General features: G+C 49.5%; 6 protein-coding genes across 6 annotated transcripts; 4 read left to right on the top strand and 2 right to left on the bottom strand.

Moving 5' to 3' along the window:
• Nucleotides 1–141: 141 nt before the first annotated feature.
• CDEST_04065 (Putative peptidase S10, serine carboxypeptidase, alpha/Beta hydrolase) lies at nucleotides 142–1913 on the top strand. Its single transcript, XM_062920224.1, has one exon. The coding sequence runs from the start codon at nucleotides 144–146 to the stop codon at nucleotides 1905–1907; it is 1764 nt and encodes a 587-aa protein (XP_062776275.1). The 5' UTR covers nucleotides 142–143; the 3' UTR covers nucleotides 1908–1913.
• A 1028-nt stretch (nucleotides 1914–2941) lies between these two features.
• CDEST_04064 (uncharacterized protein) lies at nucleotides 2942–4259 on the top strand. Its single transcript, XM_062920223.1, has 2 exons — nucleotides 2942–3332; nucleotides 3381–4259. The coding sequence occupies exons 1-2, from the start codon at nucleotides 3051–3053 to the stop codon at nucleotides 4137–4139; spliced, it is 1041 nt and encodes a 346-aa protein (XP_062776274.1). The 5' UTR covers nucleotides 2942–3050; the 3' UTR covers nucleotides 4140–4259.
• Nucleotides 4260–4623: 364 nt separating this feature from the next.
• On the bottom strand, nucleotides 4624–5148 carry CDEST_04063 (uncharacterized protein; the record flags this gene model as incomplete). Its single annotated transcript, XM_062920222.1, has 1 exon — nucleotides 4624–5148. The coding sequence occupies one exon, from the start codon at nucleotides 5146–5148 to the stop codon at nucleotides 4624–4626; it is 525 nt and encodes a 174-aa protein (XP_062776273.1).
• Nucleotides 5149–7960: 2812 nt separating this feature from the next.
• Nucleotides 7961–9001, top strand: CDEST_04062 (Putative alpha/Beta hydrolase; the record flags this gene model as incomplete). The annotated part of the gene is made up of 1 exon (XM_062920221.1): nucleotides 7961–9001. The coding sequence occupies one exon, from the start codon at nucleotides 7961–7963 to the stop codon at nucleotides 8999–9001; it is 1041 nt and encodes a 346-aa protein (XP_062776272.1).
• A 1701-nt stretch (nucleotides 9002–10702) lies between these two features.
• On the bottom strand, nucleotides 10703–11792 carry CDEST_04061 (Putative phosphopantetheine binding ACP domain, alpha/Beta hydrolase, ACP-like superfamily; the record flags this gene model as incomplete). The annotated part of the gene is made up of 3 exons (XM_062920220.1): nucleotides 10703–10832; nucleotides 11045–11211; nucleotides 11538–11792. 3 exons carry the CDS (start codon nucleotides 11790–11792, stop codon nucleotides 10703–10705), a joined length of 552 nt encoding a protein of 183 aa, XP_062776271.1.
• Nucleotides 11793–12402: 610 nt separating this feature from the next.
• On the top strand, nucleotides 12403–13583 carry CDEST_04060 (Putative peptidase S8/S53 domain-containing protein; the record flags this gene model as incomplete). The annotated part of the gene is made up of 3 exons (XM_062920219.1): nucleotides 12403–12855; nucleotides 12922–13215; nucleotides 13287–13583. 3 exons carry the CDS (start codon nucleotides 12403–12405, stop codon nucleotides 13581–13583), a joined length of 1044 nt encoding a protein of 347 aa, XP_062776270.1.
• Between the last annotated feature and the right edge of the window lie 2263 nt (nucleotides 13584–15846).

Genomic DNA, 15846 nt, shown 5'->3' with positions numbered 1-15846 from the left:
GGGGCCCCATAAAGGTCAAGCGTCAAGCGTGCCGAACTAATACCCGACGTCGTCGTCGCGCTGATCAAATTACTCAACCTCCCACTCATAAGTCTGTCTGCCAAGCCGGTCGTTTGCTACGACAACAGCAAACAATCATCACGATGCGGGCCTCTTTTTCCTGTTTGGCTGCTGCTTTCTTGGCCCCTCTTGTATCTGGTCAGTTTGTAGCTCAGCCTACAGATCTCAAGACTGTCAAAGGGCCTGCAGGAGTCACCGTCCGATTTAAACAAGTTCCCAACGGGATTTGCGAGACGAATGACAAGGTGAAGAGCTTCGCGGGCTATGTGGACGTTAGCCCAACTCAGCACATGTACTTTTACCTGTTCGAAGCGAGACAGAATGCAGCCGCAGCTCCCATGACGGTCAGGCTGGATGGAGGACCTGGGGCGTCGTCCATGAATGGACTCTTCGGCGAAATCGGCCCCTGCACGATCAATGCCAAGGGAAAGGTGGTCGACAACCCGTTATCCTGGTCAGGCGTGAGCAACTTGCTCTTTGTCGACCAGCCAGCAACCGTCGGTTTTTCATACACCACTCTAGTCAACGGCACTGTAAATCCCAAGACGGCCGAGATCATACCCCAGCAGTGTACGTTGGCAGACCCGCGATGCGGGACCTACTCGTCAATGGACATCTCCCTCACACCAAACTCGACGACCGAAGCCGCAAAGGTGTTCTACCAGGTAATGCAGGGAATTATGGGCGCCTTTCCACAGTACACATCCAACGGAGTGCATATCACCGGCCAGTCCTACGGTGGCCACTATGCGCCTATTTTTGCCAGCTACATCACCCAGCAAAACCAGCTGAAAGCACCTGGCACTCTCCCGATCCCCCTCAAATCCATTTCCATTGAAGACGGGTTTATGGACACCCGAGTGCAGTTTGGTGCATATTACAACTACTCAGTGTCCCCGGGCAACCCTTACGACATAAAGCCCTTTAACGATACTCTCCAGCAACAGCTCTTTACCAATATGTTCGGTCCCGGCGGGTGTCAGGATCGACAGACAGCCTGCAACAGCAAGCCAGCTGACAAGATCTGCGCAGATGCCGACGCTTTCTGTGTTGACAAGGTTGAAGATTTCTGGGACATCAACGCGCGCCGCGCCGAAAACGATATCCGGTACTTGCTGCCATATCCGTTCCCGGCACCATTTTTCATCGCGTACCTCAACAGAGCCGACATACAAGCAGCTATCGGGGCTTCGAACAACTTTACCCAGGCGTCGGTGCAGACGTCCATGGCCTTCAGCTCGACCGGCGACGACAGCCGCACAGGCGAACTCGTTACCAAGTCAATGGCAAGTCTGCTTCAACAGGGCATCACTGTCGCCCTCTTCACTGGCGACGCGGATTACGACAGCAACATGATCGGCGCCCAAATCGTTGCGGCGAACGTGGGTGCCGCCAACTGGGCCTCGGCCGGGTTTGTGAACTTGACGGCCAACAGCGACGGCCAGATCCCTGGCGAGGTAAAGCAAGCCGACGGCTTCTCGTTCACAAGGCTCTTCTTTGCGGGTCACTTGTCTGCCTTCAACCAGCCAGAGGCCGCGCTTAGAATCCAAGAGCGCGTCATCAAAGGTGTCGACATCGCCACAGGCATGACGTCAATGGCGTTTGGAAAGAACTTGATTACAAAAGGGCCCTTGGAGAGCACGTTCAAGGAGGGCTCGGCAACGGTCCAGACGCAAGTCGTGCCAAAGGGCGCTACCTATGATCCGCACACGCATCTCCCTGTGCTTCCAAAGCTGGCTGCAGAGCAAGAACTAGAGGTCCATCCCCTAGTAGGCTTAACAGCAAAGAACATTAGGAAGATGTTAAGAGAGGATAGTTCTGCAACCTATCTAGACACTGTGGTTTAGTTAAAGTAGTAGTAGTTAAGATTATATAGTCTCTTCGGTTAAGACTTTACTCTAGGTTACTTTATATAAGCTACCTTACTAAAGGTTTAGTATAATCCTGTTTTTAGGCTAGTTAATTATTACAGTTTGAACTTGAACCGAGGCACTCAGCCATCGTCAATAGAAAGTGGTACAATAGAACTCCTAATGACGGAAACTCTAGCTTCCTCTTCAGCCTCGCGTATCACACAGTCTTTCATATCCAAATCTTTGTCTAAATCATGTCCACCCTACGGTAGTATAAGACCGTCAGCCTTAGAATTATCTATTCACACATTGCCGTTTCCTTTAAACGCAACAATGCCACAGCAAAAGCGCAAGCTGCCTTCTTTAACTGCGCAACAGATCATTCATAATCAGTTTCCCAACCTAAGTTACGTACTTAAATAAAGCATACAGTAGTTTTAGTAAGCTGTTTAAGTCACTGTTTTAAGTGCTAAACATAGAGATTGTAGGTAGCTGTAAATACGTCTAAATAGCTACTAGAGTATTAATGACTATTGTGTAGAAAGCCGCCTGGCGATTTTTTCCTTGTTGGTAGAGAAACAGAACGTCAATTGAACAAAAGAAACAGTAGAACCTTGTTTGTTAAGGAAATAAGACGGGAGCTATTTGTTGGTACTACTGAGATTAAAGTTTTTTAGATTCTAACTTAATAAGAAAACGTGGGCAGGGGGGCCAAATTCCGGAAACAAACAAGAATGCTAAACTGGAGTCAATTGTGGGAACCTGGAATGAGAAACACCCAAAGCACACATTTGCTCCTTCTGGACTCCACTTACAACATTTTCGGTATTTCCGATGCACAAGATCACTTTAAATCAGTAGCTTAGTACAAAGTGTATTGATGTATAAGCTAGGAACATCACTGTAAGAAGAAATGAGGGTGCAATGCTGGCGGTAGTCAAAAAAGAGTAGGATGTAGCTGGTATGCTCCGGTTTAGTATAAGTACACTGAAGAATCAGCAAGAAAAGGGTGAACGAAACAAACAAAGCCTCGTCCTCCTCAATTACCTCACTTTCTTCTTTCATACTATCTTTCCTTTGTTTTCTGCATCTGACTCCACGAAACCTTTTGAATGCACGCAACAAGAGTTGGTCAAAATGACTGGACATCAACGACTCCTTCATCTAGTCTGTTTTGCAACCCTTCTGTGGTCATTTTTGTGTAACGGAGCCCCCTTCAATGTGGTATCCATCCGTCAGGAGCATAGCAGATCGCCTGCAGATAACAGCATTGTCGACAAGCATCTCCAGGGCTACACCACATCTGGATCTCAATGCCTGGACACCAACAGCGAAACGCAGCTGGATAAAACCCTTGGTTCTACGTTATCTAAGAGGGCCCTGAAGAGTAAACCCGGGTTTGGTTCTAAATTACTGAAGGTAGATTTATTCCCTAAGAAACCTAGCATCTTATACTTACATTCTAAGGGTCTCCCCAATCTGGCCACTAAGCAGCCCTCCCGTGTTAGGAAGAACAGAGATCAGTCTTCTACTGAAGAAGGGTCTAAAAAGAAGGGTTTCATGAAGGGGTCTACTGATGACGCTTCTACTGAGGGGTCAATTGATGAGGCCTTTACTGAAGAGGGGCCTAAGAAGAAGGGGTCTACTAAAAAGGGGTCTCTTGATGAGGGGTCTTTTGATGAGGCCTCTACTGATGAGGGGTCTGTTGAAGATACCTTTACTGAAGAGGGCTCTAAAAAGAAGGGCTCTAAGAAGGGGTCTACTGATGAGGCTTCTACTGAGGGGTCTATTGATGAGGGGTCTTTTGATGAGGGGTCTGTTGAAGATGCCTTTACTGAAGAAGGGTCTAAGAAGAAGGGTTCTAAGAAGAAGGGATCTACCGATGAGGCTTCTACTGATGAGGCTTCAACTGAAGAAGGATCTTCTGAAGAAGCCCTCAATGAAAAAGGGTCTAAGAAGAAGGGTTCTAAGAAGAAGGGGTCTACTGATGAGGCTTCTACTGACGAGGCTTTATCTGATGAGGGGTCTTTTGATGAGGGATCTTCTGAAGAAGCCCCTGCTGATAAGGGGTCCAAGAAGAAGGGTTCTAAGAAGAAGGGGTCTACTGATGAGGCTTCTACTGATGAGGCTTTAACTGAAGAGGGATCTACTGAAGAAGACTCTGCTGAAAAGGGGTCTAAGAAGTCGTCTAAAAAGAAGGGGTCTGGCGAAGAGGACCTTACTTAAAGACGCTTAACTTAAGAGGGCTTCTGTATTACAGTCACCTGGGAAGATGTGCGAAAGTTGAATGTATTTACACGTTATTATTCGCATTCTCCATATAGCTGTAGCCACCCTGATTCGTACGGAGACAACTACAAGTACTATAGATACTAAACCTATCTTTGTAGCTAAACTTGCTTTCTTGCGTACTGCTGCATAGTCCTTTCCGTTATACTAGCGTTCGTTATAGTTATTTATCTGAAGCAAGATGTAAAAATTCATCTATTAGTAGGCTTTACAGCAAAAACCATTAGGAAAGCGTTAAGAGAGTACAGTGAATAGTTTTGTCTACAAAGATTATCAAAAGTGCAGTTAAAACGCTTAGGGTTAGCTAAAATAACCTTAGCTTGCTGTTGAAACCAAACTCCAGCTGCTGGGACTTCTGCTTAATATAAGAGACTGTACAATGTTTAGAGCATCTTATCTAGGCTGCGCTGTAGCTGCACATTTATGCTTCTGTAGAAGCAGTTGCCATATTCATAGTTCCATCCTTATCCAGAAACTCAACTACCTTCCTAGCCTTAGACCCATCTTCAGTAAGGTATAAGGCAAAACTGCACTCAAAGGGGTAGGACTCTCCACTATTAACTACAAAAACTTTAGAAACACCTGTAAACGCTGCCCGACGTTCCTCGGTATCAATAACCAAGTTTGACATAAAGCTGTTACGGAACTTAAGAAAATTGATGTCCTTTGCAAAGACCTCTTGGAATGTTGCGTTGTTGATGCTAAAGTCTGCTGGCAAGCCCAGGACCTTGGGCACAGATGAAGGAAGAAGGTGGCGAGTGCAGGCTGCTGTAACGTTAATGATAGAGGCGTCATTCTGGGCTGCGCCATCTTCGTATGCTGCTAGAAAGGATTCAACTGTAGCCTTGATTGCCTTTCTGATGTCTGAGGAGGAGAAAGTGGTGGCCATAATGGAGCAAGCTTTTGAATTCTGCAGTGAAAGATGAGTCGTGGTTGAAGGCAGCATTATAGACGAAAATAACGCTGGGCCTGCTGTCTATCTATCTTCAACGCGCAATAGCACAGCCTCCTTACTTTCCTTAATGTCTAACAACTGCTAATTGTTGCTTTTACATGTTAACTTCTGCTCCTATCTTACCTTGAGCTAAGGTCCCTTCCCAGCAATAGCAGTAAATCCGTACATTAACGGCGTCCTTACATTTAACGTCTAACATTAACCCCAGCCCTTGCTTACTCCCGGCAATAGGAGTAAATTCATGCATTAATGCCGTCCTTATCTTTGATGTCAAGCATTAACTCCAGACGCTGTCATGCTTGGCGTTATGGCCTATTCCCACCAATAGGAATAAAACCATAATTAATGCCGTCCTCCAGATCGACCAATATGATCCTTTGTACCTACTAACCACCTATGACTTGCCGTGGTGACGTTCTGCCTCTTTGCTGTCTATATTGTTTTCGTCGAGACTTAGCAAAAACAAGAAGATAGGATATAAGCGGAACCTTGATTAAAAACATGGGTTCTAGGACAGGTACTACAACAGGCGTCATTCGAACAGGAGTTGTCTTCGCTGCGGCTCTAGGCACTGTTGCCAGCAACAGCGAGAACGATATGTTTGGAATCGGAACTCTTAAACTAAGCGAAAAATGCCTGCATACTGCTATAAAGGATTCTTTTAATATCATGACATCCCTAAAATTGATTCTTAATTTGAATGGTCCTAAATGTAATCTTCGTCAAACGTCTTTGCCCTCAAGATTAGTAGCTGTTAGGCCTCGTCTCCTGGAAGCACCATCGCTTCACCACGCCGGCAATCAAAGGTCGAACAAGTTGGGTGAAATAAGGCGAGAAAGACGGAGTTGTCCGTAGTGGTGTCTCTCCGTGACAGCTCTGTCAGGAATGTCTCGAAACGCGTTAATAAGGGCGAGAAACTCAAGCTTGTTGACATTGTCCGATATCAACGGGTCATGCTACACGAGTTCGAAGTCGGATGGGTGTCGAAGAAAACATGAATAGAACCTCCCGAAGCAAATAATGGAGTGGCTCAGGCTTGACAAGAAGCAAAAGGTGACATGCTGGATGCTTGCGGGCAGCGTCCATCCCTCAATCTACGCGTTGGACAGCAAGAGACTGTTTGTGAACGGCTTGATGTAGATGGTATTGTTTTGCCAGACGAGATGTAGATAGGCATTCTCGGATATTGAGGTTCTCTCTCTTCAGAAAGACCTGCTCGTGTGGAGGGTGAACATGGGAGGCCAGCTTACGAGAAAGAAAAGAACTACAAGTAAGGAGTAAGCTCATCAATAAAACAGCTTTGAACTTCGCACCGGATAAAGTCCGCGCGCGACCTGTGAGGCTATAGTCAGCACTCCGGGGTCTTCCTAAAGGATCCAGCTTCAGCTCAATCTCTTGACACATGAGCTTAGATGTCGAAAGTACTCGCAGCTGTGGCAGGGTTCCGGAGGGCATCGGCATCAGAAAATCGCAATTGAAAACTTTCAGGCCCCGACCCAACAGATTCGGATATCAGCTTGCTTGCAAGGACCTAGCAGCGATTACTTGTCGCCCGTGGCCTGGTTAATGGACGAGTTCCGGTAGTAAGTATCTGTATTCTGTAGCTACCTAGAGAAGAGCAAGCCGGTGGTTATGTTGTATAAGATTGGTATTCCGCCCCGAAGTCGCTCGTGAAGGACAAGGGGCGGGGCATCAACCGTTGGCAGTAAGGCTGTCTAATAGCGGGCACGACAAAACATTGCGTTTTGTGCTAAGAATAGAGACTGTCAACTGGTTTCCTCTTGGCGGTCACTACAGCACTATATGGTCTTTCCCTTGTCCCATGTTTCAGACGCTTGCATATACCGCAGTCACATGGCTGACTGGCTGCAGGTTTTGGGAACCGATTTGCACTTGACAATAAGTGTTCAAACAAGTACACACCGAGAAAATGGTGACATCGTCATCGTTGGCTCTACAGAATATGCTAGGGTGTCAGCTGCTTGAGTGCCATATTATCCAAATTCCTAACTCCGCGGGTGGACAGGGTTGGCCAAGTTAGTTAAACTCTCCAAGGGCATGCTGCTCAGCCACAATAATACCGATGACAATTAAACAACACGGGTCAAAACCCAATGACGCAGTATCAAAGAAGCGGAGACCGGGCGGTAGACTCGTGCGATGGATACAGTGGCACAACACAATTAACAACCGCGGGTTTGTTTGACAGAGGGGTCGAAGGCATGCGAAGATTACCCCCCTGAGGAGATGCACTGATCATGCGAATGGAGAATACTAGGCGCTTCTTGTTCGTTAATGAGCTATCGAGGGATGCATGCGTACCAGTTCTTTTTCCTCACCTAGAATTTAGGGGGTTGTTATTGCTAATAAGTCTCCAAAGTGATCACTTATGAGCCACTGTGATGACATGATTCCTTGGCCTTGCTAACTCCGCAATGCCCGTGTCAGCAACAGTTACCACGCAAGCTTTCGCTCCGCCAACAGGGTCAAACTCCTTGGCAGAACCCATGCTGATGTCTGGTTGACATGTGTACTGCATCTTGTCAGGGATTTGGGGAACAATCGTTCAGTCCGCCCTCAAGGTTACCGGGTTGCATGGTTCCGTCTAAGTAGAAGAAGTAAGTCGCCCATCCAAGTGCTTGCCAAAGCCGTTTGCTACAAATAGACTGCGTTGCCTCTAATGATGCAGTAATAATATCGCCATCTCATCCTCGATCTTTTTCATTGAGAACCCCAAGCTTTTGTCTACCAAGATCCGCGCCCCAAAGCAGACTTACACTCATTCCGAAAATTCAAAAAAATCATGATGTCCAAGCAAACTCCCTGGATAATCTCTTTACTCTTTACCTCTATCCTTCCTGAAACTGCAGCAACAGTTTTGGAGCCACGATGGGTTCACTTCGAGAGTGATGGCATATCTCTCGCGGGCCATCTCTACGTCCCGGACACGAACTCGACAGGCACGGCTGCGGTCAGACGTCCCGCGATCGTGGTTGGGCACCCACGGGGTGGTGTCAAAGAGCAGACTGCCGGATTATACGCTCGTGAGATTGCGGAGCAGAGCGGATTCATTACTCTCGCATTTGACGCAGCCTACCAAGGAGAGAGCGGAGGCCTCCCCCGCTACCTCGAGGATCCTTACCAGCGTGCGAACGACGTCAGGAACGCTGTAACATACTTGTCAACGCTTCCAATTGTTGATGCGGAAAACATTGGGGCATTAGGCGTTTGCGCCTCTGGGGGTTACGTTCCCTTTGCCGCGCAGACAGACAAGCGTATCAAGGCTGTTGCCACTGTCAGCGCCGTAGACCTGGGAACGCTGAACGCCGAAGGCTTCGGAAGCTACGGTGGTCCTTTTTTACCAACATTGAACGGACTTTTGGCCGAGGCAGGCCGCCAACGTACCGCCGAGGGGCTGGGTTCGCCCCCCAATCAAACCCGTGTTGTACCGCACACACCGGCAGACGTTACATCTAACTTGCCTGTCTTCTATCAAGAGGCCCACGACTACTACAGAACGCCCCGAGGTCAGGCCAAGACGTCGCCTAACTTGAACTTGTGGCGAAGCGTCGAGCTGCTGTCGACATACCGATCATACACTTTTATGCAGCTGATTTCGCCTAGGCCTTTGTTGATGATTGCTGGAGGGGCAGCAGACACGTTATACTTCAGCGAACACGCAATAGAGCAAGCCGAAGAGCCCAAGGAGCTTTACATTATACCGAACATGACACACATCGATCTCTACGACCATACTACGCAAAGTACTCCAAAGCTAGTGGACTTCTTTAGAAGTCACCTACGGTCTTCTAATAACAGTATTTCTGCGCAGAGACGTTCTTAAGATTAGAAGCATGTGGAAAACTGGGTTTTACAGGATCGCAGCCAACTAGTTATCTTTACAAACCTGTACATAGCCTAACGTCCTGCCCTTACAAATTTCTTGCATCCCTAGTAGGTGTGACTGCAGAGTTAGAGCTTGTCTGGCATAGGTCATAACATGTTAGCAAAAAACAGGGTTTCACTAAAACTATTCATTACCTGCTGTTAGTATTGATGATGCTGGCTTGTGATCCCACTATCTGTTTATTAAAACACCAGTATGTCAAATTGACCGGCCGACGCCTTCTTCAACAAGAGGTATTGACCGACACTGCACCAGCTCTTGGACCAGTGGATGCATAGAGTGCACATAGCAAGTCCCACCATGGGCCCGCTCGACTGAAAAGAGAGGTAGAGTCGTGACAAGATATTTCGAACCACTGTTGGCCAGACGCCCGTGGCAGTATATGAAATTAGTGAGCAGTGGACCTGCGACTGCCTCCAACAACGGCGCCAAAAAGTTGCCCCATCTCAGGGCGTACGGTATGGATCTTACAGTTGCGCTTGCCAGCGGTATAAGGCAATATTTTGAATACAAACTCGAACCCTTTGGCAAGAAAGTTGGCCGGTGAGCTAAAGAGGCCATGGCGTTATTTTGCTTGCAGAGGACCACCATTTCATTCACTGCGACAAAATAATAAAAAGCTATCACAATTCAAGCAGATAAGGGATTTACAAATGAGACGCAGATACCTGTGATGTTAATCGCATATTCGCAAAACCCTGGCCTGCCGTATCGTAAGATGATGGTGTGTTTGGGCCGTAAAGACCTTATATGCTCCAACGTAGCCGTGGTGTCCTAAAATTAAGTGACAAATTAGTCACAGAAGTGAAATTCCATCGGCTGAATAAGAGATACAGTTGTTCTCAGTCTTTGAATGAACAGACTACTATCAATAGGACGAGATTTTGAAACTAGTAACATCGCTAGCAGAATACAAAAAGCGAGAGGCATTAATACAATGCCAACATGCTACAACCACAATTGCATTTGCCAATATGTGAAGCGAGTTATGAAGTACAAGGGTAAATTCGAGCAGAGCATGATGAAAGTCAAGACGGGAAACCAGGTGTTCAAAGTCGTGATGTCGGAATGGATTACATGCTAGTGTTCAAACGATTGATGCTTAGAAGACAGCAACGATAGACGGAAAGCTAAGCTGCCTGCCGCATGGAATAGGCGGTCTTAGAGGCTGGAAATATTCAGGCTTGCTAGAATAAGTAAGGGATGCAACGCGCTTCCGATCGTGTTACCAGTAATTCGCAAAGATGTTGCCAGGATAAGTTCCGTATACCATAGAAAACTAAGCATTGGCAAGTTATATAGGGAAAATGTAGGCGCTTTTAGATGCTTTTGAGCCCCTACTGTAGGCTAAATCAACTCTTTGTATGTTCTTTGACTACCAAGTGTCTTCAGGTTACTAAATCGAACTATAGGAAAACTTTTGCACAGTATTCTTGAGCACATTCACCAGATCACCACGTACTCTAGAAAGCATAATGCTGAAGTGATCCCCTTGGACTATATGTGATTGCACACGAGTTCCTGACAGATGCGCCTACTTATCTGATTGCCTAGCTACTTCTTTTATTAAACCAACTTCTTTTAATTACGTCTTAGAAGAATTAGTGCGCTTGTTTGTCTTCTCCTGGGCGAAAGTGATCATTCTAGCTCGGACCGCAAAACCTTGGCCGAGAAGAGCGAAAAGTCGCCCTGAGCAGACCAGACGAGGTCCAAGGACACTTTGGTCCCGCCAGTTCCATCAAAACGGAGAGGCGAAGGAGTACATAAGCTGTTCATGAGTATGCAGTAGAGCATGTCACTTCTAACAGTCTGGCACTGCCGTCGGCCGCCCAGGATATTCGAAGAAGCCTGTTGCCTCGAGATGCTCGACGCAGACCCCGCCCGGACCGGCGGCAAGATGGGGTGCGTGGTCGCGGGTATAATTTGATGAGAAGCAGACCACGAAGCGCGTGGTCCTGGCGAGCGAGCTAGGCGGCGCACTCATAGGCAAAACCCCCGCTGATGGACCAGCCGCCGAGCATGTAGAGACCCGTGGGTTGGACGCGGTGGATGGCGTCCACGAAGAAGGAGCAGTACTGCTGCATGGAGCAGTCGGGAATGTTGTCCATGCCGTGGAACGGCGATTCAAGGGCGAAGATGGTGGTGAGCTAAGAAGGACTGGGGAAGGCAAGTGTATACCACGCTGCTCCCTGAGGTATCTGGCAAGAGAAACAAGGTGTTTTAACCGCAACCGTGTCTCTGCAGCAGGACGGCCCTGCTGGAAAACGCGCTGCTGCTGGTGGGGACAACAAGTGCGTCCGGGACTCGACCAAGGCTTGGTGATGCGGCTTGATACTCCGAGTTTGCAGCCCTCTCACCGGTTTCTCCATGCGATGGATGCTGCTTCCATGTCAGGTCCCGGCCCATCATTCATGTGGTGTGATAATATGCTATTATTGCTTTCTATCAGCTGGGAGCAGCAGAGGGCTGCAACCTCATCTACGGTTTGCGTCTCCATCAGCGCCAGCAACGGGATCTGCACGCCGAGGCCGGCGCGTATGCCGTTAGCAACAGACGTCATTAACAGCGAGTCGATCCCAATGTCTGCGATAATTAGGCTAGAGGCTGAAGAAGCCGCTCGCATGCAAGTAGGCTGTAGCGGCCTAGCAAGGATCCACTTCATGCAAGTGTTGCCGTCCCAACCGCCACTATGCAGATCGGAGTGCCGCGGAGCCGCAGCACGTGGCATCCCTGCAAGCAGATGGCCTGTTCCTTTAGTTTTCTTCTATTGTAGCGTAACTTCGAGACTTCACGAGAGGCGGCTGTACGTCTCAGCTCTCGGCTTACTGACAGTTAGTCAGGGTAGCCAGCAGAGAATGCATATATGAGTGAGCTGAAAAGAGTAGAGTTTCTTATTCGTACTATAGAGTGGATGGGATCACTACAGGCTTGCAAGCCTAATGCTATCCTATTAACTCTTACAGAGCTAGCACTAGGTGGACATGATAAGCAGGCCTGTTTTAGTATCAATAGACTATTCCGAATAGGTTACATCTATGACTCGCAAAGAAGCATGCATGAAGTCTTTCACTTACCTGGTTCCACGGTTAAGATTTGATGCCCAAGAGAAAAGTAAGTGGCGCAGATCAAAGCCGATCCAGCCGGTGTCATATTCGCCAAGTAGAGATAGATCAAGGCCGCTACTCATCACATACGATTCCTACAGGATCCGTACTCTCAATTCTTAACCTATTTACAGCCTTACCCTCCTATGCTCCAGTGTCTCCTCACATGCTGTTGCAGAGCCTACAATCACTTTACACTCCCTATCCGCTTGTTACGCCTTACACTTCTTACAAATGCACTTACGCAGCCTCCTCTGGTGTGTTGCTATGCTCCACTTACGCAATGGAGTTTTATCCCACCTCTACCATGGCGAATGGCAGGATACAGTACATAAGAGAAGCTACCTCTTTGCTGGTCGACAGCTGTTTTCTAACACCAAGAGACTGGCAAGCACTACGCAACCTCACCTAATGCTGCCAGACCCAGCCAAGCCTAAGGCGTCCGCTCCCAACTCTACATACTCAGCCTTATCGTCTGCCTCATTCACTGTAGCGCCTACCCAGTACATTATCCTCGCAGCACAGGACGCTACTAGGGAACAGATTCAGTACATTAAGAAAATTCTTTTAATAAACACCTTGCCAGAGTTTGTTGAAGAGGTTACTAGCAAACGCACCGGCCTAGTCGTCTTCTTTATAGCAGCTATCAGCTCCTCCCAGGCCGACGCCATAGCAATGCTTCCTGGTGTAAGTAACAACTCTCTCATAGTCAACTCCCTACACCGTAATACTGAGCGAAAGTGTCTGCGATAGGTCAGCAGCGTGGCACCTGACGTGAGGCTTAAGGAAGACCAGCCTCTATCGTTAGCGCCGCTGCCTTTGACGTCTCGCCAAGCCCCAACCAAGGGCTCGCACGGCTCGCCACAGACGATCCTCCAGGACCCGGCCGACATCCGCCTTCAGCCCGGCGCCGCTGAAGAACTTAAGGTCATCTCGCAGCCCCCTGGCTCGTGGCGAGATGAGCTCCCTGGGTTTGGATACGCCTCTGAAGCAGGCAAAGGCGTAACGATCTACGTTATAGACAGCGGCGCCAACTCTAAGCATCCGGTTTGTCTTTGCCTTGATACAATACAAAAGGAAAGCACCAAAAGAGGCCAACTGCTAACAAAAGTAAGTAGGAATGGACTAGTATGACAGGGAGTAAGGACTTTATGTACGTTGCCAGCGCTGTGCAGGAGGAAACAGATTCTAGAAACCACGGCTCCTGCGTGGCTTCCAAGGCGACAGGCCTAAAGTACGGCACTGCCAAGGAAGCCAACATAGTTATGGTTAAACTGCCTGAAGAGTGGACATTATCGGCTATTACTAAGGCGCTGGTGATGATCAGCAATGACGTTACCCAGAAGGGTATCAGGGGAAAAGCTGTAATCAACATGTCTTTTCGGAATTGTAAGTATTCTGAAGTCCTTCCCTAGTACTATCTCTACTACCTCGACCAGATTGCTAAAACAGTCCCTATTAGCTGCCAACTTCTCTCTCGCCTAATTTTTCTTGGCATCCGCTGTTAGTGAATCAGGTGATGAACCACTAGAATCCTTAACAGCCGAAAACTCTTCACTTCTCTGCTCCGGAGCCCTTCCGCGATGGCCTCACAGCCTCCGGCGGGCATCGGACCGCTGCCGGCCTCACCGGCCGGCCCCGATCGGGGCTCTGGGCCACCTCCAGAGCCAACCTCTCCACCAAGGGCTAAACGCCGCCGCAATACCGAGACTCAGCCACTCCGGCCCAGTCTCGCGGGAAGCCAGCCTAACACCTTCAATCCAGCCCCCCCAACGGCAAAGGGGACTCCGATCTCAACTCCAGCCACTGGTAGGACCGCCACTGGCTCTGTCTTGTCCGCCCTGGACGAGGAGGCCAGGCACTATGAGGCCCGCAAGGACGTCTTCTTAACCATCGCGCAGTCTGTTGATAATGTCGTCTCCAGCTTTGAGGGCCCCAGGAAGCAGATCGCGAAAGAGGCTACGGCCTATGTGATCCAAGCCCTAAAGAAGCTCATCAACAAGGAACATGCTCCGCCACTGAGCCGGAGCTGGGCCGCCGTCACGGCCTCGGCACCAGGTACAGCTCCAGACCCCCACCGGGCTCCGACCCGCCCGCAGGCCAGACCCCAGACAAGATCCCAGGCCCCACCCCAGCCCCAACCTCAACCGAAAGAGGACCTCCGGGTCTTCGCCCGCATCCCGGAGGAGGGCCTGTCGGCTGCCCGAAAGAACGCTCCCTTTGCCCTCCGCCAGACAGTTTGCCGAACCTTCGACCTCCAACTGGCAGATATCCCTCATATCTACCACATTGCGACCGGATACTCACTGAGGCCGTCAAACAAGCAGATCCAGCAAGGCCTCCTCGCGGACAAGCAAAAACTAGCGGGCTGCTTAGGGGCTTACAAGATAGAGACCCCGATAAAGTGGTTTACCTACGTCGTCCCGCGCTGCCCAGCCAAACTGTGGAGCGTTGATGGGGACGCCCTGGACCCAGCCACCTTGATCGAAGACGAGGTCTTTGCCCAGACAAGACTGAAGCCCACCCGGGCCCGGCAATCCCGCCTTGGGCCGAACCCCATTACGAACGAAGTCTCTTGGGTCATCTCATTCCTAACAGAGGTACAGCCCTTCAGACTGTTCAACCAAAGCAGCAGGTCCCAACTCATTCAGAAGAGGAAGACGCTCATCAGACACGACCCCGGCTGCCAGGGCTACCACTCAAACAGCTACTGCAACCGACAGCCGCTCTGCAACAACTGCAGCAGACCTTCAGACTCGCACGAGACTGGGCCCTGTACAGCTAAACCGAAGTGTGCGAACTGTTGCGGCCCGTTCCAGGCTAGCCACAAGAATTGCCCAGCTAGGCCTATGACGATGAACGGCATCCCTGCCCTCCCAGACCGGAAGGAGCGGGCTCGGATCCGCAAGGTTGGACAGAAGGCCTATGACGCCCTCTATGAGGCCGGCCTAAGCGCCTCTCGGAACAGCACCCAACAGCCTGGGGATCTCCCTCCCACCGACCAGGATCAACCGCCCGGCTCCAAGCGGCCACGCAAAAGGACACCTTCCGAGAGCTCAATTGTGTGCCTCGGGGACAGGGACACCGATAGTAGCAGCATGAGTGAGGATGAGCCCGAGGATGCCGAGGGTCCTCCCCAGACTAACCAGACTAACCGCGCTATCCTACCTCTCTTGAGCAGGAGTCAGAGGGTAGCCCAGAAACCGGATTACAACGTTGCTAATGCCTACACCCACCTGGAACTCGACTCGGAGACGTAGGCCGAAGCAGGCCTCTCCACAGGTGCTACGCATAGCTCAGTGCAACGTAGGGAAGCAGTCGCCAGCACATACAGCTTTCCTGGAGCTCTGCTGGGCTGAGCTGATCGACATTATACTGGTCCAGGAACCCTGGATAGGCTATGTTGACAAAATGCAAATCAACACACACCCAGGGTTCGATTCCTACGTCCCAGTGGATTCCTGGAAGGACAGGGAGACCAGACCTAGGGTAATGACCTACATACGGAAAGGGAGGAAGTGGAAGGCCCAGCAGCAGAGGCCCGCACAGACAAGGGACATCTTATGGATCACAGTTAACAACGAAATTACTGTGGTTAACGTATACAGGCAACCAGGAGATCCCCACAGTCACACGACCACAACCCTCCTAGGATACAGGCCGCCAGAAAGAGTCCTT

The sequence above is a fragment of the Colletotrichum destructivum genome, chromosome 3 (assembly GCF_034447905.1).
Source record: "Colletotrichum destructivum chromosome 3, complete sequence".
In the NCBI taxonomy this organism is placed as follows: Eukaryota; Fungi; Ascomycota; class Sordariomycetes; order Glomerellales; family Glomerellaceae; genus Colletotrichum; species Colletotrichum destructivum.
Note: the sequence above shows the minus strand (reverse complement) of the source record. Positions and strands in the feature narration are given on the sequence as shown.

Bases quoted from the DNA above. Each gene is read 5' to 3' on its own strand.
- CDEST_04065 (XM_062920224.1), top strand. From the start codon at position 144: ATGCGGGCCTCTTTTTCCTGTTTGGCTGCTGCTTTCTTGGCCCCTCTT.
- CDEST_04064 (XM_062920223.1), top strand. From the start codon at position 3,051: ATGACTGGACATCAACGACTCCTTCATCTAGTCTGTTTTGCAACCCTT. The intron at 3,333-3,380 runs GTAGATTTATTC...TTACATTCTAAG, and splicing joins TTGGTTCTAAATTACTGAAG to GGTCTCCCCAATCTGGCCAC.